Source organism: Metopolophium dirhodum, chromosome 1 (assembly GCF_019925205.1).
Source record: "Metopolophium dirhodum isolate CAU chromosome 1, ASM1992520v1, whole genome shotgun sequence".
Lineage (NCBI taxonomy): Eukaryota > Metazoa > Arthropoda > Insecta > Hemiptera > Aphididae > Metopolophium > Metopolophium dirhodum.
Genome location: NC_083560.1, coordinates 133,501,037 through 133,526,397, shown reverse-complemented (window position 1 = coordinate 133,526,397; position 25,361 = coordinate 133,501,037). Strand labels below are relative to the sequence as shown.

Below are 25,361 nucleotides of genomic sequence, written 5' to 3'. Positions count from 1 at the left end.
ACTTTTAAAATATTTAGGTAAAGATAATCTTTTTTGTACTGTTTCCCAATTTCAATACTATAATGATCCACCTATATGTGGTCATTTATGTTTAGAATTTATTGAAAATTATAAAAAATTTATTTAAATATCATAATTTTTTTTAATAGAAATATTTCTATTAAAAAATAACGAGTTAACGAGTCGTTTTTTTTACGTTAACGAGTCGTTTTTTACGTTTACGAGTCGTTTTTTTACGTTAACGAGTCGTTTTTTTTACGTTAACGAGTCGTTGATGTACTCATATGTATGTTTTAATAATTCGATGTTAAAAAAAATATATTTATATTATAATGAAATTAAACTTTCACTAAACAAACTACGTAAATTAATACAAGAGGAATTACATGATTCGAATAATAATAATTAAAGTGTAATGACCTAGTTTTAATAATAATATGTAACTCGACTGATTATTTTTTAACATCCTGTTGTGGAATGTTATCAGCTGACTACTATACAATATGAAGTATACAGTGTGATGTATACAGTGTGAAGTATACAGCGTGGTATAATTATACTAGTTTAATTTTATTTAAATAGTGTTACATAGTATACATTACATACCTAAGCATTGTGGCGTGGTGGGTTAAGGCGTGTGTTTTGAGACTGAACATATTAGGTTCGAATCTGACTGCAGCAGATTTGTTCCTACTGTGTTTGTTCTCGTAGTAGGATTTGAAATTAGGTGGGGGGCATTATAGAGCCGGCAATTGTAGCGCTTCGGGCGATTGGTGATTTACATGCGAATGTAGGTTGTCACGTGGTGCGGCCTACGTTGTCACCTTGATTTGTATCTACCTCAGTCTTGTTCCAAGGCTGACGTATATAATGTCCACCTCTGACTTTAAATTCTACAAATAAATACCTGTCTAACCCACCACGTCACAGTGCTTAGGTAAAAAAAATATCTCTGTTGTACAGACAACCAGTTAAAAAAATAAAAAATAAAAAAAAAGTGAGAGGTGGCCACCATTCTGGATGTTTGTACAACACAGATATTTTGCAAATTTTTTGCATTTTTTTATTAATAATGAGTTCGTATAATTATACAAAGTTAAATATTACAAGTCCTATATTTCATTTAATATTTGATATTATCATGTCGGATCAACACAGATGTGTTTTATATGCTTATCTACACTACATATTAAAAGTTTACCCCCCGCTTCATATTTTTCATTTAAGTATAACTCCGTTGCTATTTATGTTAGAATCTTCATTTTTACATTAAACATTTTTGATTTTAATTCTTTATAAGTCCCCCTCATAGTATCATAGTGTAAAATTGTTTTCAAAGATTTTTGGATTTTAATAACACGTGCCCAATTCGGGTGAGTGTTAAATATCATATTTTTTTTAATAAAACAATTCTATTAAAAATTAAATTAATTAAATTATTATATTCTAAGCATTTTGTGATCGGAATCTGTACCTCCCATACCAAGACAACATATTTTAATATTTCCTAAATCTTGAACAACACAAATATCATGAAGATATTTGAAAAAATAAGTACCAGTTGTATTTATTAAATCATTAGCAATTTTACAAATTTCAAGCCATGTTGGTGATTCTAGTATTTTAGAAGCATAAGGTTTTCCATTTCCAGAAATATTGTGTCCATGATCGACAATTAAAATATTTCCTTTAATTGGAATTTTATTTAGATTATATTTCATAATTTTAATATTTTTATTTTTATTAGTATTATAGTATTCAAATTTACAAAACTTAACAAAGATTTCATTATTTAATATTGAGTTTTCTATTTCGTTTTGCATTTCATTTTTTTTGTAATTTATTAAAATCATTGATAGTTGTTTCCATTATTTTATTATTTATTATATTTTTAATTTTTAAATTAATTTTTTCAATTTCTTTTTAATACATTTTGCAATTAAATATGCTATTTCGATTTTTATTTTTGATAGAACAATTCTATTAAAAAAATATTTTAATTATTATTGCATTTCGATTTTGAAAAAAATTTTTTGGGGTGATTTTGCGAAAAATATTTTAATTATTATTGCATTTAGATTTTCTTAAAAATATTTTGGGGGATCATGGCATTTCAATTTTTAATTATTAATATCATAAGTTTTGCGAAAAATATTTTAATTATTATTGCATTTCGATTTTTATTTTTAATAATTAAGTTTTGCGGAAAATATTTTAATTATTATTGCATTTCATAAGTTTTGCGAAAAATATTTTAATTATTATTGCATTTAGATTTTCTGATCTTTTTACACATTGTTTTCTTTGTGATCTTTTATTGATATAATATGGACTGCGCCAGGAATGGTATATATATACTACTTATGTTTATATTGAGTAATATGTTATATTCATTAATATGTACTATATTGTAAAAGCCGTAAAAAAAAATATCAACACATTTAAATAATGTTTAGTATATGTTTAGTTAAGATTTTATATAATATTTTAAATATTTTGCAGATATTTATCAACTGGTATGTCATTTCGAGCATTAGCACTTTGCTTTAAAATGCATAATACTACGGTTGGTGCAATTGTATATGAAGTATGTGACGCAATATGGAATAGACTATCGACAACACATTTATCTATTCCAACTCCAGAAGATTTTTTAAGTATAGCAAATGAATTTAATGTGAAATGGAACTTCCCACATTGTATTGGCTGTATAGACGGAAAACATATACGTTTACGAAGTCCTACTCACTCTGGGACTATGTATTATAATTATAAACATTTTTTTTCCATCGTACTACAAGGTGTATCTGATGCCAATTAAAAATTTATATTTGTTGATGTTGGAGCGTACAGAAAACAAAGTGACGGAGGAACATATGCATCATCAACTTTGTCAACTTTTATAAATAATGAAAATAATCTACCAAAATCATCTAATTTGGAGGGAACATCTGTAGAAGTACCGTTTTTTATGTTAGGTGATGACGCTTATCCATTAAAACATAATATTATGAAACCCTTTTCTAAACGACTATTATCAAAAGAAGAACGTATTTATAATTATCGTCATGCTCGTGCCCGTAGATGTGTAGAAAATGCTTTTGGAATTATGGTATCAAAATGGAGACTCTTGCATAAACCCATTGAAACAACAGTAGACAATGCAATTAAAATAGTTCAGTGTATTTGTCTTTTACATAACCTTATAATAGATAAAGAAGGGCAACCATGTGCACAAACACTAATATCTGCTGCGAGTTCGTATGAAAACGATAGAAATGAAAAAAATGTAAGGACAAATGTAATAAGACCATTTAATCGGAGTTCAAACTTGGCGACTTTCGTAAGAGATACATTAAAAAATTATTTTATTAGTCCTATAGGATCGATTTCATTTCAAGAACAGTATGCAAACGTTCAAAAGTAGTTTAGTTTAATTGTAGGTATAATACTATAATGAGTAATGACTATTAAGTATTATGTTAAAATTGTATTATTACTTGTATTGTATAGGTATTATTATTTATTATTATTATTATTTTTGATAATTTAGCTACATTTATTATTATAATTGTATAACTTTAATCTTTTGATTACAAAACAAATTTCTTTTTATAATTAATATTAATATAAGTTTAAATAATGCATTACCTGTTGTACCCAGATTTGTAGCAATACGTGTCCATATTAAAATTTTTTCATCTCTATTATGGTATTTGTCATGTTTTTGATTCCAAATTTGGTTTTCCGCAAATACTAAACTTATGAGTCTTTCTTTTTCAAATTTTATAGATGACATCTTAGCAACTCTCACGTGCGACGTATTTACAACTACTAAAATACTTAGTTAGTACGACTACATTATCGAAATACCAATGTGAAACGGTTGATAAAATTGTAGATAAAACGCACGTTTTCAAAACATATATACTAAAATATCACGATTTAAGATATATCTAAAGTACTTAATACTAGGACATAGTAGATAATGGGTTATAGGTACACAACGATGTTATTAAAACACCAAATGTGATATGACCACAATATTTCATTTATTAGCGTCTCAAATCAAGAGGTAAGACCTATACATAGAATAGTACCGCTAATTTTCGGCCGAAAAATTCAAACATGTTTGAACGGTTGAAATCCGAACCGACCCGAATTTCGGTTCGGGCTATCGGTTCGGTACAAGTGTATGCACTCACATATAAAATCGGCATTTTGATTTTTTTCGGTTCGGTCGGTTCGGCCGGTTCGGGTCTAGTGTATGCGCGGCTTTAAGCCGGCATACGTCCTGCGCGACGACCCGATCGCCGATCAATCCTACGCCATGCAGTCCATCGACAAGCTTCGACATCAAGGAAATAAAAAGTAAAACTATTTTCTCCTCTGTTGGGGGGGGGGGGAGTAATGTGGCGAGTCGCCGCCACATGACTTCCCCCCGGCGTCGGTTGTATTGTAAGACAGTTGGTCCCTACGACTGCCGGTCGCATATAACCTTAAAAATAGTATCACTAAAGTTTCATGTGATAAGTTCTTATATCCTATCCATTCTTATATTATTACGGTGGTTCTCAGATTATCGGTAGAGAACCTCCAACGCCGTCGCTACTTTCGTAACCACGACGATCTTAACTCTAAAAGACAACAAACGTTTGATTTGAAATAAAATGCGTTTTTATTTTCGATGAGAGGACAGGTTGTGATTTTACCGAAAGACGTGTGCGACAATAAAAAACGACGATTGTTCACGACGAACTTACAACGGGGTCAAAACCAAAGGTGAGGCAGCGGAGAGCGTGCGTTGACAATCGTGTGGATGGTGGAAGAGAGCGAGACCGGCAGGCATATTACCATACCATACATTGTTTCACAACCGGGCTCTCCTGATTGGCTGGATTTAAATCACCCGCTGTTTTTATCTTTATCTCATTAAAATATAATCATATCATATTATTATATCAATCAATCAATTAATTAAAATATTATCATATTAATAAATAAAATACAAAATAGAAAAATAGACATCACCTACAACTTTAAAACTATAGAGTATATAATATAGAGTATACTGAGTATAGTGCTAAGATAAAAATGTATCCTAAATCATTTACCAATAAAATAAAAGAGGAAAAATTAAATTTTATAGAAATTCGAAGTAATTTAAACTCTGTAGATGATTATAAGCAGTGGGTGAATGGATATGGTTCTTTAACAAATACTCATTGGATAGCAAGAAGCTCCATTCCAGCAGGAACCAAAATTTTGTGTATAGTGGTATCTTTTTTAACAATAAGGTATTTTGCAAATGGCAAAATATTGTAAAAACTCTTTTCCTTTTCAAATAATATCTAGTTAAATAAAAACAAAAATAGGTATTTTTATGATTTAAATAATAATGGTCTGGAACGACTGTAACACTTCTATTTTTTTTTAATTTATTGACCTAAAGGGGGGATCTTCAAATTTTTACACTTTAACCACCGTTGAATGTTGATGTATCATAAGTTAGAGCAAGGACTTTCATGCACTAAAAAATCCTTAAATATGCATTTAAAAACATGCACTTTTGCATCAAAAAATATGTACTTTAAACCCAAAAATTTCAACTACTTACTTTATTTATGGTTAATGGTAACATGTTACTTTAAAATTAAATAATATATTTAACTTATTATTATTTAACTAGTTTAGAGAATAATAAATGATAATTTTAATTTGCAAACTCCAGAAATTGTAAGGCTAGACTTTTTCTCCAGTCACAATCAAAAAAAGCCAGTACAATTAAACCTGAAAATGTAATTCAAATTTCAGATATTGAGTATAAAGTGGTAACTTCTGATGATAAGACTTATGACATAAATACAAGTGTAGGAATTTGCTCATGTGATAAGGGTCAAATGCCATCAGTGTCTGTCTTCACTGCATATAGTAGCAGATCTGCTACAACACTTATATGTGGTTATTTAATGCTTTGTTCTACACTACATGGCTTAAAATGTGTATATTACTAATCTATATGAATCATATAATGCATACAAACCTAATTTTTCAATAATGCGATAATATTTAGGTATTTATTTAGTGTATACAAGTTGTCAGTCGTGTATAGTAACATAACCTCAAAACAGCTGTAATTATTGTATATTATCAACATTTCTATTCTTATTAGACCATTGAAAAAAATTTTTTCCACAAGCTTATCATGTTAAATATATAGACTATATGACGTCTTGACTTTATGAGTGTTGTTTTAGTAGAAAATCGATGTATTTCATGTGTTGCATATGTGCTACACGGTGTGGACCGAGTACGTGTTGTTATTGAATATTGATTGCATTGCGTGGTATCCTATAGGCTATAATATTACAATTATTTTAGTTGCCAGTTGCGTTCAAATCGTTTGGCGTTTTGTTTATAAATGAGTTATATTAGTTGTTGGACGTTTTATAATTAATTTCAGTTTTGTTATTGTTAATTAATATTACAAATAAACTAGATAAATATTCATATTCACCAGTTAGTGAATAGTTTGTTATGGCTAAACAGCTGTCTGATAGCTGTATAGAAAATCTTTTGTTTTTGGATTTACCTAGTGGATCAGAAGATAAACTTGAAGATGGGGATCTAGATGAAATTTGTGTTGAAGACAACATAAATTGTTTAGATATTGATGAAAATGATTTTATAGAAATTGATTGGCCCTCTGTTGATAATGATATATTGGTTCCAGTATTGGAGGTAAATGAACTAATCCAAAATAATTCTATAATTATTGATGTTCCTCCTGCCTCTTCATTTGATAATACACAGCCAGTTCATCCTGTTATACCAGTGAAAACAAATACCTGTCAGTCAGCATCATCTAACATAAACCCAGCACTAAAAATAACATTAAATAAAAAAAAGCAAATTCTATCCTATTAAAAAGGTTGCTTGGAAAAAAAAGGTTTTTTTTACATTTATATAAATAATATATTGTTTTTCTGTTAAGGTACGGTTTCCCTGCAGCGTCCAGACGCGGCGTCCGACGCCGAGACCTTAGATTATGTATTTTGTGTGTGACTGGTTTCGCTACTCGCGTTTGACGCGGCGCGTCTATTCGTTTGGCGCGGCGTCCGGCGTCAGTACCGGTCCGGACCAGTGTTGCGTCAAGACGCCCGGCGTCAACATGTCAAAAAAATTTTCATTTTCCTCGACAGAGGACGAAGCTTTGATTACACTTGTGGAAAATAACAAATGTATTTACGATAGTAGCCATAAACATCATAAAGACAATTATTATGTTAAGGATAATATTTGGAAAAATATATTATTATAAATATTATTTGTAGGTCTAGAAAGTTTTTAAGTATTATGATATATTTTATACACAGAATGATATTTTCAAAAAAAAATAATTCAACCTACTCTATTACTAATAGAAAAAAAAATCATTTTAATAGGAATAATACCTATCGTATAATATACTCAATAGGTTGTGTATGCTAACAGAGTGTCTTTGCTCAGAATCGTTTTTCGTATACAATGATTTTATACCATTGAATTCAAATGTACCCATTATCATATACCTACTACATACAGGATTGTAAAATAGTTAACTATTTTGTATATCATCAATATTTGTATATATATTGTTTATCAATTTTAAGATTTATAAAATAGTATAATAGGTTAGGTACTAATCAATACACTTTTTTAAATCGTCTTCTAATTTATTATATTTTTATAAAAATAAATATCAAATTTAACCTTAAAGTAAGTGCTAGTTTTTCCTCTGGAGATATTGGCTCAGGTACACGTAAAGTCGGTTTCTTTGTTATTTCTTCTTGAACCAAAGATAAAATAAAATTGAACTGTTTACGATTTAGACGAAGAAATTCCCGAAATTTTTCATCGTCGTTAATAAGATGTCCACCAATCAAATTTTTAAAGAATCCTTCAGAGTTCCTTGTGGAAAGTAAACTGTTAAAAGGTTTTCTTTTTTTTGGAATAATGTTCATAAGTAACTCATTTTCCATTTCTTCATCACGAAGTAACAACTCACAAATAATATTATTATTATTAATAATACTGTTCAAAATTAAATTTTGAAAAAATAAAAAATCAGAACTTATATGTGGAAACTACGTGCGGAAGAGAACGGTCGCAGTGGTTATGATTTAATTTTGTAAAATCAAACTAAAAGAGTGGGATAAAATAATAAAATCTATGGCGTCCGACGCTACAGAGAAAACATGGTAAGCGCTGCAGGGAAACCGTACCTTTAGGTGTTATGTATGAATTTTTTTTTATTCAAAGATATGATTTGATTTTGCTTTTGGAAACTATTATTTTTAATTTACTAATAATTTTTATTTTGTTCTCTTATGTTCACTTATGTTTACATATTGTTTAATATTTATAAAATTGTTTATCAACTATTTGTTGACTTCATATAAGTGAAGGATTTTCACATTTATATAAAATATTATATTGTTTTTCTGTTAGGTGTTATGTATTAATTTTTTTTTATTCAAAGATGATTTAATTTTGTTTTTGTTTTTGGAAATTATTATTTTTAATTTACTAATAATTTTTATTTTGTTCACTAATGTTCACTTATGTTTACATAATATTTAATATTTATAAAATTGTTTATCAACTATTTGTTGTCTTCATATAAGTGAAGGATTTTCACATTTATATAAAATATTATATTGTTTTTCTACAATTATTTTTTTTTTTGTTCAAAGATATATATATATATATAACCTATTTTACTTTTAGTACCTAACTATTTTCATTTCTTTTTATTAAATAATAGTATTTATTTTCTGTACTTTTTTACAGGAAACTGCATTTCTAATGTTGTGTTGTACCGTGACAAAATTTAAAAAAAATCCTAGTTCAGTATAGGTACTATATGCAATGCTATTTAGAAATTAGGCGGGTACTTCGTATACATATAGTTGCAAATATGCAACACGGACTTAAGTTCATATTTGGAACTTAATAAAATAAAAATTTATTTTTTAGTTATTTTTCTCAAACTCTACGAGCATAAAATAATTTTAAAATAATAATTTGTTTTAATTTTAAAAAGTCATGCAGTGAAGGGTTAAAGAGAACAACAGCTAATTCGACAAAAAGAACAAGCTGCTCCACCAAACCCAAAAACGTTGACAGAATTGATTATACCGGACGATTATAAAACTACGTTTGACGGAAAACCTTTTTTATTGTTTGACAGTAGTCCTGTAGAAAATTGAATTTTAATTTTCTCCACTCAAAAAAATCTAAAACTTATGCAAAAATGTGAACACTGGTTTGCTGATGGTACCTTTTCTACATCACCAAATTTTCACACTGTGTACGGAATTCAATTTAATGTTTTTTCATCAATATTTGCATTGTTACCAAATAAAACGGAAAACATATATGTTAATTTCTACGAAGTATTTGAATTAAAACATTGAACGAATCATTAAATCCAAAATCAATCATTGTTGATTTCGAAAAAGCTACGATTCAAAGTGTTTTTAGCAACACATTAGTTCGTGGGTGCTTTTTTCATTTATCACAAAGCATTTGGAAGCGCTTGAAAAATTTAGGATTCCAAAAAAGGTATATTGAAGACTCAGAATTTGCTTTATAAGTTCAAATGATGGCAGCGCAGTTTTGTACCAGAAGATGATGTAGAAAATGCTTGGAACGAACTACTGGACTCAGAATTTTATCACATCCATTAACGATAAGGGAAAACCCCAATCACCACATTTTATCACTTAGTATACTTTTCTCTTCATCTTCACAAAACACTGTCTGACCACCAGTTGTTCTGATATGTTTACCATGAAAACGGTTATATCATGTACCATAAGGTATACCATAACGTTTGCTAGCAGCCAAAACTGATAGTTCACTATTAACTATGGTCTTCAAGGCATCTCCTATTGTGGAATCTGCATAATCCCCATAGGGTCTACACCCAATTTTTTTTGTATTTACGAGCCACTATAAACCACAAAAAACGCATATTAAAATGTATTTGCATTAGAGTCAAGGTCGCCCCATCACAATTGTTAATCTCACCCCAAGATACATATTACTATCATACTCAATAGATATGTCTTTTAAATTGTAATAATAATTCAGATTTGTTCCATGCAGGTGTATCATTTGGACCATATTTAAAAATAACTAATTATATAATGTTTTACTTACTTTGCGGGGATATTTTTGAGACCAACAGGAATTTGACGACTAACACGCACGTTAGTAAATGTGATACAACAGATAGGTGAATTTAAAAAACATGATTGTATCAACGGTAAACATTATCACAATCTAACCACTCATAATTACTGATAATTGTTATCAATATTATATAAACAGTGTAGCCACCGTTTACGACTAAATCAATAATTCCGATAAAAATCGGGGCTGGGATAGATTTCCCGATTTTGATAACAGCGAGATATCATCAAAATCAAATTTCGGGAGATCGGTTATGCCGACCTTATAAACATAAATTTTCTGCATAAAAATATTTTTAGTCTTACCTAACCAGCGTTTCCAACATAAAAATACAAAAATCTTAATTTAAAATAGCTAAAAACCTAACTACCACTTATCAATTATAACTACAGGTAATCAATATCCGAATTTTAAAAAAACAAATATTGGAGCTACCCATTACCCACCAAAGTTACAAACATTTAAACATTGAATGCTCAAAAACTTAAAATAGTTTGTTCATGACACATCTAGTGAATCTTTGTAACACAGAATTCATAATAATTTTGATTATTCTCGATTAACTTTTGATAAAATAAGCTTATTCAATATTATCAAAGTAAGGCGTTAGCCACCCCAAATGCTATTTGCGCCCATGCATACATAATAGTATCAATTGAAGGGGGGAAATGCAAAAGGTGGTATTGCCAAAAACCAAAATGTACACAAATCAAGGAAATTTGTAACACATTTTCTGACGACTATAAACACTCAGAATAAGTTAAAAACGATTGACAGTGTCAAAATAAATCTACCTAAATTGTAAACATTGTTTTTAATGCTTTGAAAATTTCGTGTCAGACCAAAACGTGGTATTACCGGCAATACCACGTTTTGAAAAAGTAATGGCAATAGCACGTTTTAAAGTTGTTCATATTTCTGTTGATGCAAAACGCATAATTGCCGACAATACCACGTTTTGAAGAAACATAATATTTGACAATACAACGTTTTGAAATTAATTCTTTTTTTTATTATTTAAACGAAGTATTACCATTAAAAATATATTTTTATAGCATCTGTTATATTTTGTAACTTTATTAATATCGTTGTACCACTAATAAAAATCACATTTTTTCTCTGTATAAAGGTTTGAATAAAATTAAATCAATTAAAATATTAAAAATTCTTTAATCTTGTAGACATACCTATAACAAAATTATAGGAAATACATGTTTAACACTTTTTTTTATACATCTTGTATTAGTTAGAAATAAAAATGTAAAAAGTTTAAAACACAACACATTGTTTATAATATAAGATCACATAAAACATAAAAACAAATTTATCATATTTTTTTTTTTTTTTTTTTTTTTTTTTTTTAATTATAATAGCTTTTAGTATGAAACTATAATAGCTCGACAATTATTAAGTAAAACAAATAATAGCTATGACAACAATATAGTAAGACAATATAAGATAATTAAAAGGAAAGAAGTAACAAATTAAAAAAACTAATTAAATAATAATGTGTGTAGATACCACCTTAAATTACAAAGCCAGCTTCCAATAAAAAATGTATTATTTTTTTTATAGCTGTTTCGCATTGGGTGTTGAGTATAGAAGGGAGAGTGGGAGGAATGTTTAAAAACTTAATATAATTAATCAAGGATGTACGCTTGGAATACAATGACGGACAGTCAAATAGTAGATGAGAGATGTCACAGATACTTTCGGTTATGTGTAGTGTACCGAGGGGAGAGTCATTTAGGCCAAGTTTGTATGCATGATCTGGAAGAAGTGAGTGGCCCACGCGAAGTCGGTTAAAACGAACAATAATAGACCTAGGTAGGTCTAAGTTGTAGAACCAAGTTTTTTTTTTAATGATACTGGGGACAATTGATTTATACCTAGAGGCAAAGCGAGCAGGCAAGTTATTCCAATGATTGGACCAGAGGCTGATAATATGACGACGCAATAAAGGGGAAAAATCGGTCCAGGGCAATTGCGCAAGAGGAGGAAGGATAGTATAGGATGCAGCTTTGGCGAGCCCGTCAGCCGTTTCGTTCCCATGTATGCCGATGTGGCTAGGGATCCATAAAAATTGAATATGATGATTGGACTGCACGAGAGTGTATATATATGATTTAATTAGAAAAACAAGAGGGGATAATTTAGAATTAAATGGATTAGATGTAATAGATTGTAAGCAGGACATGGAATCAGAAGCAATTAAATATCTATTAGGGGCTAAAACAGAGATATAGAGAAGGGCCTCGAGAATAGCATAACATTCAGCAGTGAAGGAAGAGGACGAAGGAGGGAGATTGTTAGAGAAAGAAATATTAAGTTCGGGAATAAAGAAGGCATAGCCGGCTGATAAAGGAGACACTGAACCATCGGTGTATATGATAGTGAAGTTAGGGTAATTAAGATTGAGGAAATTGGAAAAAAGTTTATTAACAAAAGAGGAAGACATAGATTTGAGTTCAACGTGTGAAAAATTAGAAAAATTATCAATTTGGACTAAAGAGGTATAAAGGAGAGAGTCAAAAGGTTGCTAGTAGAGTGGAAGTTTATCAGAATTTAAGACAAATTGGTGAAAATTGGAGAGAGAGTCGTCCAATGTGGGTAGGACTGCCATCGTTAAGTATACAAAGGCCGAGGGAATCTATAGTATTGTAAATAATGTTTCCACGGGGAGACGAAGAATCGGAGCCCCAGGCCGGATGAAAGGAGTTAAAATCGCCGCAGAGAATAGAGTTACAAGAAACCAGGCTAAACAGAGATTGCCAAACGACAGCAGGTATGTTGGAATTGCTAGGGATATAGCAGGACCATATCTCTAGGGGGGGAGAAGAATCTGATACAATCTCAATGCCTATAATATCCATTTTGTAATTATTAAGATTATTCCTAATAATATTATCTATAGGAATTGGTCTAGATTTCAGAGAATGATGGATTGCTACAGCCACACCACCAAACCCATCGGGTCGATCAGATCTGTAGATTCTAAAAAAAGGTATATTAATAGAGCGGGAGGGATTGAGCCAGGTTTCGGAAAGTATAGCAATAGAGCACCTATGTGCATGAAGGAGGTGCATAAGAGACGGGAGACGTGCTGAAAGACTTCTAACATTCCACTGTAAGAAAGTCAAGTTGTTGCTAAATGAGTTATTATTCATGTTGAGGGACATATGAGTTGCATATAGATATTAGTGAGTCTAGAGTGATAATATGTTAGAGTATTTAAGTATCCTAGGTACTTGCGTTTAGGATAAATGTTTAACATTAGGTATAGCTAGTAAGGAAGTTAGAGAAGACTCAATTAGTGATTGAAGGGAAGAGGAGGAGAAAGGAGAGGATAAGGAGGGGGAGTTGATTAAAGTTTCGGATAATTTTATGGATAGTGTATGTACCCAAGAAAGATCGTTTAGGTTATTCACTATCGGGTTGTGTTGGTTAGAGATATTATTTAAATAACTGCCATTAGGAGGAGAATAAGATGAAGCAACGGGTAGGACAACTCTATTATTATTTGACATATTAAGGGGTTTTCTTTTGTTTTTTTTAGAATTAAAAAAATGATGACTTTCATTTAAAATTGGAAAGTTCTCCTCATTAAGAGGGATATCAGTATATATATTATTAGAATTTGGAAGCTGGCTATTTACAATATCAGAGTATTTAAAAGCAGACGTACAATATTTATTTTTCTTAAAATCTAAGGCGTCTTTGTAAGAGAGATTCTCTATAGCCATGATTCTCTTGATGTCCTTTTGAACAGACCATTCCTGGCAGCTACGATCAGTGGCAACATGAGGAAGTTTGCAGAAGAGGCATAAGGGGTCCGTGGCGAGGACGGTCGGGCATTCTGTGATAGAATGTTTGGAGCCACCACAGTGACTGCATCTTGGATCACTGCGACAGAATTTATTTATCATATTTAACATAACAAATTTATAATTTAATAAATTCCTTTTATAAAACCAGACTTGTAATCAGTTATCACATATTACACATTAATACAATATTATATTGAATTGTTTTCTAATATTATAAAGTTTGTATACTATCATAATATGATGAAATTACTTATTACGATCCCTTTAAATAATTAAAAAACCTCAAATTACTGTAGGTCATTGTTAAATTGTATTTAACATAATGTAAATGGTAATATCACGTTTTGCACTGATAAGAAGTTAGTTCCTATACATATAGCATAGGCAATAACACGTTTTGGCATAAACTTGGCAATACCACATTTTGATAAGGCTCAAAATGTGGCAATAACACATTATGCACTGAACAGCTGTTTTTAAATCGATTTTGTTCATAGAAATAATCGATATTGTTTAATTTTGACCGCAAATTCGATATTACCGTATTTTTTCCATTCAGAATCGATGTCTAACTCGATTTTCGAATTTTTGGCAATACCACCTTTTGCATTTCCATCCTTCAATTGTAAATTCATCATAATATATAAACAGTATAAGACTTAAAAATTGCATTTACTTGTCTAAATTCTAAATATATTTTATGTGTAAGGTATATAGTTACATAAGATACAAACATAAGTAATGTGTAAATTATAAAACTAAGATTTTATAAATATATTAAAAAAAATTATATAGCTGAAATTTAAAATAGAAAAATTAGAATAAAAATAGAAAAATATCTTGTTGAAATAATACTGTCGATTTTGTACTACAATCCAGGCTGAAACAGAAATAAAATTGAATGATTCAGTGGCCTAATATGTTTAATCATATATTTAATACAGTAAGCATATTATGTACATAAATATAATTAGAATGGAGATTTAATAAAACTCTGAAGAAACTGCCTATTGCATGTAGCGATCTGCCATTTAGTTACATAATACCTATTACAAGTTTGTCTTCAATAAAAACAGAAGTGGGGACCAGTCCAATGTGTGATCTACCGATAAACGGCTGGTCCAATGTGTGGTCTACCGATAAATGGCTGGTCTAATGCTACTGATTGCTTCTTATAATCATACTGCAAAAGTATTTTCGAGGTATTTTTTAAATCTGATAAAAAATCATCAAATATTTGAGTTTGTATCGGGTGGCATGACTGCCACCATTCTTCCTTAAGTTGGCGGTCTAATAGTGGAGATGCACCATTGACTTTAATATTGTACTTGGACTTGACTAACTTCCACAATGACTCTATTGTATGAGCAGGGTTGCTACGCACTCACTATTTCTCACTATTCTCACTTTATTTGAGTGTGCTCACTTTTTCGCACTTATTTCATAGATTCCTCACTTTTCTCACTTTTTTAAAGCTGTTTAAATTAAATATTCGAAATTTTTATAATAATTTACGTTTTAAGACTATTTTTCAAAATAAAAAAAATATGGCCATGTGTGATATAAATAATATCTTACCCACCATGATGACTATAATAATATTACAAAATAAGCTGTGATTATAACCTCTTTATCTAGGGCACTATATACACAGGTATGCTGCGCCGCCATTATGCGACTAATAATTACATGTAAATATGAAATTTACGTGCTTTATTTTATCATTAGGTATACTATCAATTATAATTACCCATTATCACAATGTACCGTGACCGTAAACGAAAAACCGCATTTTCGCCATTTGTTATCAATTAAATTTAATTAAACATTACCATATCATATTATAATGTTTTAAATACAAATATAAAATTTTCAATTCGTTTTCGCCCGTTCGCCGAGTTGGAACCTCATTTTCAAAAAACCTAACTTCGATGTTTCCTCATTTTGAAGATGAGTGTATCAAAGAAATGCTCTGTTAATAAATTATGGTTTGAAAAAATTGATGTTGGTGGTTTCAAAATTGGTGAATGGGCAAGGATGTGTGGAAACACTACAAACGTGTTGTGTATTGTTTGTTCTTCCACAATCAACTGTGACAACAAGGGATTTCAGTCTCTGACTCAGCACGCAAGTACAAAAAAACATAAAAGCCTATGTATTGATAAATTGGGTGATAAGCAACTGCATTTGTATGGTACTTTAGAAAAAAAAACGAACACTAATACTATTGAAAATGGTGTCATTGCGAAAAACACTAAAACGTCATTACATACATTGGGCATTAAAACTTATTGTAAAAATGAGCAAGCAATAAAAGCTGAAATCATTTGGACACTAAAAAGTGTGATTTGTAACATGTCTACTACTTCATGTGATGGTTTAAGTGACATATTTAAGTGTATGTTCCCAGACTCTTTTCCTGCTCAGTTCAGTCTTGGGTGATCTAAGATGTCATACTTAATATCTGATGCTTTGGGACCATATTTCAAATCTATTGTTATAGAGGATATTCATAGTTCATACTATACAATGTTGTACGATGAGACTACAAATGCAGAAGGGAAAAAAGAACTTCAAGTGGCTATACGTTATTGGAGTAAAAATAAAAATGAAATAATTTTTAGCCATTTGGAAACTTTTTTCATAACTTCCGCTACTGCAGAAAAAATTATTGAGTACTTAATGATGGCGTTGGATAATGCAGATCTGCCAAAGGAAAAGCTGCTTATGTTAGGATCTGATGGCCCGAATGTAAATAAAAAGGTATCAAGAATAATAAATAGTAATATTAAGTCACTTCGTGGAAAAGGACTAGTCGAAATTGGCTCTAGCAATATACATACTGTGCACAATGCTTTTGTGAAAGGCATGGAACACATTGGATCTGATGTATCTGATTTGGTAATAAGTGTATATTATTTTTTTAAAGATTGGCCAAAACGTTTAGAAGACTTCACAGACGTACAAATAAAACTAAATTTACCAAAACATCGTTTTATTAAACATTGTCAATCACGTTGGCTTACTTTAGGACCAGCAGCTGAGAGACTCGTTGAACAGTGGGATGGAATTATATATTATTTCAAAAAATTTATACCACAGCATAGAAGTGAACTTATGAAGACACCTAAATACATAAGAATTCATAAGGTTTTAGATGAACCAACCGTAAAAGCTGAAATAATTTTTATAATCAATAGTGCTAAAATATTTCAAAAATGTACTTGAACATTTCAACGCCAAGAGCCTCTTATTCATGTATTACACTCTGAATTGCGTAATCTCATCATAGTAATTGCTGGGAAAGTTAGTAAGGCGGAAGTATTGAAGACCTGGAACAATAGTACTTCTTTATTTGACAATGAAAACTTAAAACCATTAGATTCAATTGAACTTCCTATTGAAGTATCGAGAATTTTATCATTGGTACCAGAAAGATCCAAATTAAAATTTGTAAAATCGGTTAAATCTCATTACATACTGGCAGGAAAACATATATTAAATAAAACTTCTTTTCTGCATGCTACCAAAATAAAATATTTTCGTTGTTTAAAGCCAACTGAATTACAAGTTGAAAGAAGTTGCTCAGAAGTAGTTAAGATTTCTACATATCTACCTTTTGAAGTTGACCCAGGAGTTTTAGCAGATGAGTGGAGATTGCTTCGATGTGAATCTCAATTACAAACTAAAATTTTCAACAATGGATTAGGTGCAGAAATGCGCATAGATCACTACTGGAATCAAATTATACAAATTCAGGATAGTTTTGGTGATGTTAAATATCCAAATATTTGTAAGGTTGTAACTGCTAGCCTAACATTATCACATGGCAGTGCTGATGTTGAACGTCAGTTTTCAGTTTCAGGTAATGTAATTACAGATGATAAAACAGCCATGTCTTGTCGAATGTTAAATGCTCGTCTAAACATTAAGTCAGGCTTACAATTTTATCAAAATCGTCCAGACTTGGTGCCCATTTCAAAAAAATTTATGGTTGCTGCACAGATTGCTAGACAGAGTTATATGACTTATTTAGATGACCAAAAGAAACTGGAACAAGAAACAAATGAGCTACGACAACATAGGAAAAATGAATAAATTCAAATACAAAGAGATTTGGCAGAGGTAGAAAAGACAAAAAAAAGTATACAAGCACTAGAAGGACAGCTTGAATCTACAGTAAATATTCAAATCAATCAAAAGAAAGCAGCTGATCAATTATTAAATGATGCTAATGAAAGATTAAAAAAAGCACTAAACAAAAGTGATGCTGTTGAAGCAAAAATAGCCCAAAGTATGATAGAAGCAGCAACAAAACTAAGAAACGAAGAGCGTGAAAATGAATCAAAAGCAGGTCTCATATATAAGAAAATTGAAAAAAGAAAAAACGGCTTGATTAATAATTTTATTAAAAAGTCAAAGACTGATAAAAACGACTGAGTATCCTATTATATATAATTTAGTTATTTATTGATTAACAAAAAAGTGATATCTATTATTTTAATATTGGTTTATAAAATTACCATAATTTTAAGTTTTAAACTAAAGGATTATTTGGGTAACCAAACTTGTTTTAATCATATGTTATTATACTATCTTAATTGTTATACATTTTAAATCTGTTTATACAGTTATATTTGTTGGTTAGGTACTTACATTTCATTTAAGTTTTTGTTTTATATGTATTATTAAATATAACTTGTAAATAATAAACTAAAAAAGTAAAACAACTGAAAATATTTTAAACTGTTTAAAAAACTCACCTATAATACGAAAATAATACTCACTTTTTACTAGAATATTACTCACTTAATTGAAAATAATACTCACTATTTCACTTTGTTTAAGAAAAAAATTAGTAGCAACCCTGTATGAGTATGAGCTCCAGTAATTAGATCCACAAATTTTTCAGATTGATTTACAGTTTGATGAAGAAAAAATCCATGGTACTTCAGAAAACTATATGCTCTCTACTGATCGCTGTGAATCGTTGTACCTACCAATTTCTACCTCTCTTTCTGATATTGGTAAAAGCGTTTGTCAATCTCTCTTTTCTACAATGACAAATTGTCGTTCAGTTTTGTTGTCATTACTACAACACAAACCAAATACCCACGGTCCTTGTATTCTATTTCCATAATTTTTTTGGTTATTTTCTACCAGAGTTTCATTTTTATCACTTGAAGTTTGGTCTCTATCTTCATGTGGTTGTGGGTCTTAAATCGTAATCACCACGTTGTAAGAGACCGCGATTATATTTTTGTTTTCCTTGAAAGAGGGATTCATCTATCTGTACAATGTAACCAGGACCTCCCATTTTTGGTCAAAACTGATCAACAACGACATCACGGCACATATTGTACCAGTCAATTATTGTAGATTTACTACCTGTCCATAAAACTGCATTATGTACTAGTATCATATGTACCCAATACCAGATAAGTTCTATGATTTCTATTAGAGCTAATTCACTATGACATTTACCATTGAGATCTGTGTAAGTAAAAAAATAGATTTTTCTGCGCGAATTGACTGATATGTTTGGCATTCTTTTTTCGTACACCTCATAGTAACAATTTTTTTAAAAGTACCATTTAAATGTCTTTTTTTATTGGACCATGTTGTTTCACGTAATTGTCCACCAAATGTTGGTGCCATCAATATTCTTTTTCGAGCAAACCAAACGATTGTTATTTAAAAGGTTTTTACTTTTTAAATATTCAACGCATTTCAATCCATGAATAATTATATTTCTGTATAAATATCCCATTGTTGTAGTAGAATTCATTTTAAATCGGTACAAAACTATAGAACGTTAAATCTAAAAATATTATACTCACTCGTGAAAAAAAATGGAAGAAATTCACCAACAAACGCTAAATGGTACCTGAATGTTTAAATAATATTTTAAAAATACAATACTGTTACAAAATCAATATCATATTGATAATTATATGGGTAAATTCGTAAAATTTATATCGTGTATGTATCGTATCGATAGTTATATAGGTATACTAAGCACTATAGTGTAAAATATAGGTATCTGTTATCGGTAGATCACACATTGGACCGGTCCCCAGAAGTGTTATAATAATCAAACAAAAGTAAAGACAATCTCGTAGCTCTACGTAATTCAGACTGACGATCGTGTGAACCCACACGTCCGCTCATACCCGATATGCTGAGTGAGCATAACCGTGCGGTGCGTGCAGGGGTTCACAACATAAAGTATAAAGTTAAAAGTATTAAAATTAAAATTTAAAATATGAATATTATATTATGATTAATGAGCATTGATAATAAATGATAAAAACCTAACTTCGCCGATTAAAAGCTAACTAAACAGGGTTTTATTTTATAGAAGGCAAAATTTCTCGCTATATATTTTTTCAATCATATGAAACAGATTTTTTTATTTTTGATTTGTTCGCTGGTCAACGCCGCGGGAATTGGGATTTTTTCTAACTTTTGTAGGTTGGCATAAGCATTATTTTTTTTCTCATCAAGTTCGCTGTTATCAATTGTTATCAAAATCGGGAAATCTGTACCTGTCCCGATAAAAATCAATCTCACCTCGCCTTATCAAAGTCACCCCAAACTACGGTAGCACCAAATCAAATTATTGAACATTGCCTACCATGGTGGAGGAGGTATCTTTCGTTTTACCAGGGTGGCTGAGTTGCACTTTCTGCAGCGAGTTACACCCAAAAGAAGTTGAAAATCATACATTTTATAAGAGTTGCAATTTCTTAGGGGTGCACGGGATTCGTTAAGTTGAATAGCAAATATGTTACAACTTTTCAACCTGTTGAATATATGTAAAATATATATAAAAATGTGTCAATATATTTTTTGAGCTTTTTAGGGGGACTCCTTCATAATTCCAATTGAAATAAATATGTATCTCTTCCAGCTTGAATCTTTTTTAAGCACATTATAAATGACCATAATGTAGTATGTACATTTATTCTACAGTTGGCAGCCTCTGCATGATTATTTGTTCTGTGTATACCATTTAGTACTCGTTCGTATAAATTCCAAATTGATGGTGGAAATCTAGCAGGTCACCGTCCACGTCTATTTCGATTTAATTATCTTCAAACCATTCAAGCAAGGGCTGAAGTTCTTCTGGTAAATATGCATCTAACGCGTCGATTGCCATTTCAATATTGTTGATGCAAACAAATGCAATTGCAATTATCATTTTAACATGAATAGAAAAATCTGCATCGTTATTATATTTTGATATAAGATGCAATTCGCCAATTTTTTTTTTGAAATTTTTTGTGAGATGAAAGAAACAACCATAAACAATAATATTTGGGAAATGTTTTTTCACTGCATTTATAACAGCTAATTCAAAGTCTAATGAAATTGATGTAGGATTTAACCCAGGACATTTATTAACATTTGAAAAAGTTTTTCATACGTTTTTGTATATTTATCAGGCAGTAATGGCACCCTATATAATAGGGTGTACACCATTTAAATATTCGGCAAGTATGACATACACTTGAGTAAAAAGTGGGGGTGAAATTTTAAAAGTCCCATCTCCTAACCATGTCTTAGAGTTTCGTGGAATATCCAAATATCGACGTCTTCCAAAAATTAAAATTCTTTCTGCCCCAGGTCTACTATCAGCTAATAAAAATTGTTCTTCATGCCCTTCAGAAGGTGAATACATTTTATACACTTCAGGTATTTCTAAAGTTATAAGATCCTTCGGTGCTTCAGGTACAGCTTGTATATTATTTCGTTTTCTTCGTACTTGTTTTTTTAATGCATAATTAGATTGAATTGCTCCCTAAAAAAAATTTATAACCTAATAATTAATAGGGACCATAATTTAATCTATAATAATGTTACGTACCCACGTATTAAGTAGTCATATATTAACTATGTACAGCGCGCCGCACGTTTCTAATAATATTTGACACTATAACTAATAAGGCAATTAGTATAGTATAACATGCGGAGGTCGTTGCAAAATCGTAGAGAAAACAATTAAACTATAGCCACTACTACAACCACCCACTCCAAAGGACACAATCATATATATAGAAGCCCAGGACAAGAGCTCTTCAGACGGTTAGGGACATTCAGAGTCAGGTTGTAACACCACTCACAGTTTAAATTCTATCTTAAAGAGTCGTAACACCACTCTTTTACACCATATATTATAACATTGTATTTGTGTACTACGTTAATAAGCATTCATCATACCTAGTACATCACGTATTTTATCTCTGCGTTGATGTATCGACGTCGGTTGGGACGTAACAATAATATTATGATGTTAAAGGCGAAATAATGCGAAATAAAGTAAAAATAATATTAATATTACGACTTATTTAATTAATAATTTAAAGTTACAGCCTGAGCTACCGTATTCGATAATATAATCAATATTAATATTGATATTTATAATATATATTTTTTTTTTTTTTTGCTTTTTAGGGGCCTTTAGGACCATTGCCGCAACAACCACTCGCCTCCATCTATCTCTATCTTAGTAGTATATATATATATATATTGTAGGTAGTATATTATTTTAACCTAACCTAACCTACTTTAGCTGCTTCTGATAATCCGGCCAGACATTTATTTATGACATTTTATGTGGATTCCGTGGTTTCAGCTGCACGTCGTTTTATACGGTTAACTGCTATATTTCCTTCGATTTTTGGTGCTTCAGAATCATGAGTATGTTCATTTATTGATTTTATTATTTCAATATCGTCTACCGTTGTGTGTACCCGAGCTTTGCATTCATTTTTGTTTCGGCAACGCCAAAAACGACGTTCTTCATCACTACTTAATGCATCAAATAAATACATATAACCATTGTTCACTAAAACATCTCGTTCATTCGTGGATTCAATTAATTTTGACATTATAAATAAATATTAATTCATTTAATATTAAAGGACAAGAAATAATGAAATAATAAACTTATCGCACGGTAGACAAGAAACGACAACGGGTACAAATCATTCAAAACGTAGATAATCGATCTAATCGATAGTACACGTTTTGACTGGTCAACTGGTTAATTTTAACTTTAGTTAAAAACCCATAGGGCACAAGTAGAGCATAGTAATATAAACTTATCATTAAATTCCAACAATACGTATACAATAATTACTATCAAAAAATAAAAATAAAAAATATACTTATAATGGTAAATTGGTTAATATAATAACCTGATACATTTACGCCAAAACGGCTTCACGTCAAAATGGCTTCATGCCAAAAGGGCCACGCCAAAATGTCCCATTCCGTATATACTTGATTATTATTGGCTCCCTTTACGCTGCCATTTTTATTCTTATCATCAAATATTTGATTGAGAAGGGGTATACGAGATATGCAATAACCTTGTATATTTCAACCATGGGAAATGTAAATTTTCTAACCGGAACATAAGACGTTTAAACTTAAATTTAAAACTATTAGAAAGAATTGTACCAAAGAAGTTCCAAAGAAAGAAATTTGATTTTGATGAATTTAGTCATTGAAAGATACACAGATCCGTTTTTTCTTACATTATTGTGGAGTACTTGTGTTTCGTAAAATTTTACCCTAAAAAATGTACCAACACTTTCTACTCCTGATAGTTGCATGTAGCATTTGTAGTCCTGAATTATGTGTTGAATACACAATTATTGATAACAATTTTAGAACTCCTTCAAAAATTTTACTGTTCAGATTCACAAACGATGAAGTTATAAAATAATTCACCTAGCCGATGATGTGGAACAAACAAAAACAAACAAAAACAAACCTGCATGCAATTTTCTGCTTTTCCTTATGAAAACTGTCTGGGGAAAATAAAAAATTAATTGTAGGGAGAAATAATACTTTGGCGCAGGTAGTGAGAAGAATCTCGTAAAAAAAATCATGCACTGAACTGATAAAAAAAAAATATTATACGTAAAAAAGAAAATCTTGTAATTAAGATTTACATGCAAATCAAGATATATTAAAAATAAAATTTTACATGGAGTTGAGTTAAGTGCCACTACGCCCAATAATGATGGTAAAATACTCATTTCAGAAATTAGAGAAGAACAAAAAGGCACATTTTTACATGGTTTTGATGCCTTTACCCTGTGAATCAACCAAAGTTGGCATTATGAAATTAAGATTACTACCTAAACAAAAAAAAAATATAATTTTCATTTAAATTTTAAAAATAAATGTGTTTTTTTTAAAGATAACAGTTGTACTTTTGCAGTCACATATCTGCATATTTCATTGTATTTCCATAATTCTTTGAATTAATATTCGTATAACTTCCGATTTTCTACGCTTTGATCTTTCACTACACAATTTAAAAGGTATTTTTGGGGGTGGCCTCTTTAGACGTAGAAGGTAATTCATCGTTAGAAGTGGTATTTTTGGATAATTTGTAAATTGGTTTATTTAACCATTCAGCACAGGGGCAAACGCAGGGGGGTTTTGGAGGTTTAAACCTCCCTCGAAATAGCAGGTACAAAAAATAAATCATTTGACCTACAAATGTATTACTAATAACATTTCAAAAAAATTAAAAAAAATTATTAGTTATTTAAAAAGTTTCCCTTCTCCCGTGGATTGTAAATTAATGTATACAGTAGAATTACCATTCAAATGTATGATGATGCAGTTTCGAAGTGAGTATGACAGTATATTTTAACGGGAGGCGTTCAAAATCCCGACAATGATAATCCCGAATGGTCAAAAACCCGAAACCAAAATCCCGACAGTCTAAAATACCGACAGTTCAAAATACCGACAGTTCAAAATCCCGAATGGTCAAAAACCCGAAACCAAAATCCCGACAGTCTAAAATACCGACAGTTCAAAATACCGACAGTTCAAAATACCGACAGTTCAAAATATCGACAAAATAAAATAATTTTATCTTATCTTATAAAAGTTTAATTTAGTACCTATATTATCTAAAACGCTCAATTACTTGTCCCAAGTCTCAGTGAACGATCGAACATTTCAACTGAACAAACGTATTTTTGCGTGTTAATTGTATAGTACCTTTGTTTTAAATATAAGTTAGGAGTTTTTTAATTATGAGTGAAATATGTCAAATTATCCCATCTCAAAAAGGAAATGCCAAAATATGTGTCAAGGGATATTTAATGACAAAAGACAAGAATCGAGAGGACATATATTATTGGTGCTGCGAAAAAAGAAAACTAATGGCCTGCACAGGTAAGTTATTATTTCATTAACCGGAAAGACAAATTAATAAATTGGTTATATGACATAAGCGCCAAAGGTACGAAAATGACATAT

At 30.4% G+C, this 25,361-nt stretch overlaps 1 protein-coding gene and 2 pseudogenes across 1 annotated transcript; all 3 read right to left on the bottom strand.

Moving 5' to 3' along the window:
* Positions 1 to 13,493: 13,493 nt before the first annotated feature.
* Positions 13,494 to 14,165, bottom strand: LOC132953847 (phosphatidylinositol 3-kinase 3-like). The gene has a single exon (XM_061026178.1). It carries the CDS (start codon positions 14,163 to 14,165, stop codon positions 13,494 to 13,496), a length of 672 nt encoding a protein of 223 aa, XP_060882161.1.
* A 5,101-nt stretch (positions 14,166 to 19,266) lies between these two features.
* Positions 19,267 to 19,854, bottom strand: LOC132953846 (uncharacterized; annotated as a pseudogene).
* Positions 19,855 to 20,905: 1,051 nt separating this feature from the next.
* Positions 20,906 to 22,960, bottom strand: LOC132953845 (uncharacterized; annotated as a pseudogene).
* Positions 22,961 to 25,361: the final 2,401 nt, after the last annotated feature.

Excerpts from the sequence above, each read along its gene's own strand:
- LOC132953847 (XM_061026178.1), bottom strand. The coding sequence starts at position 14,165 with ATGATAAATAAATTCTGTCGCAGTGATCCAAGATGCAGTCACTGTGGT.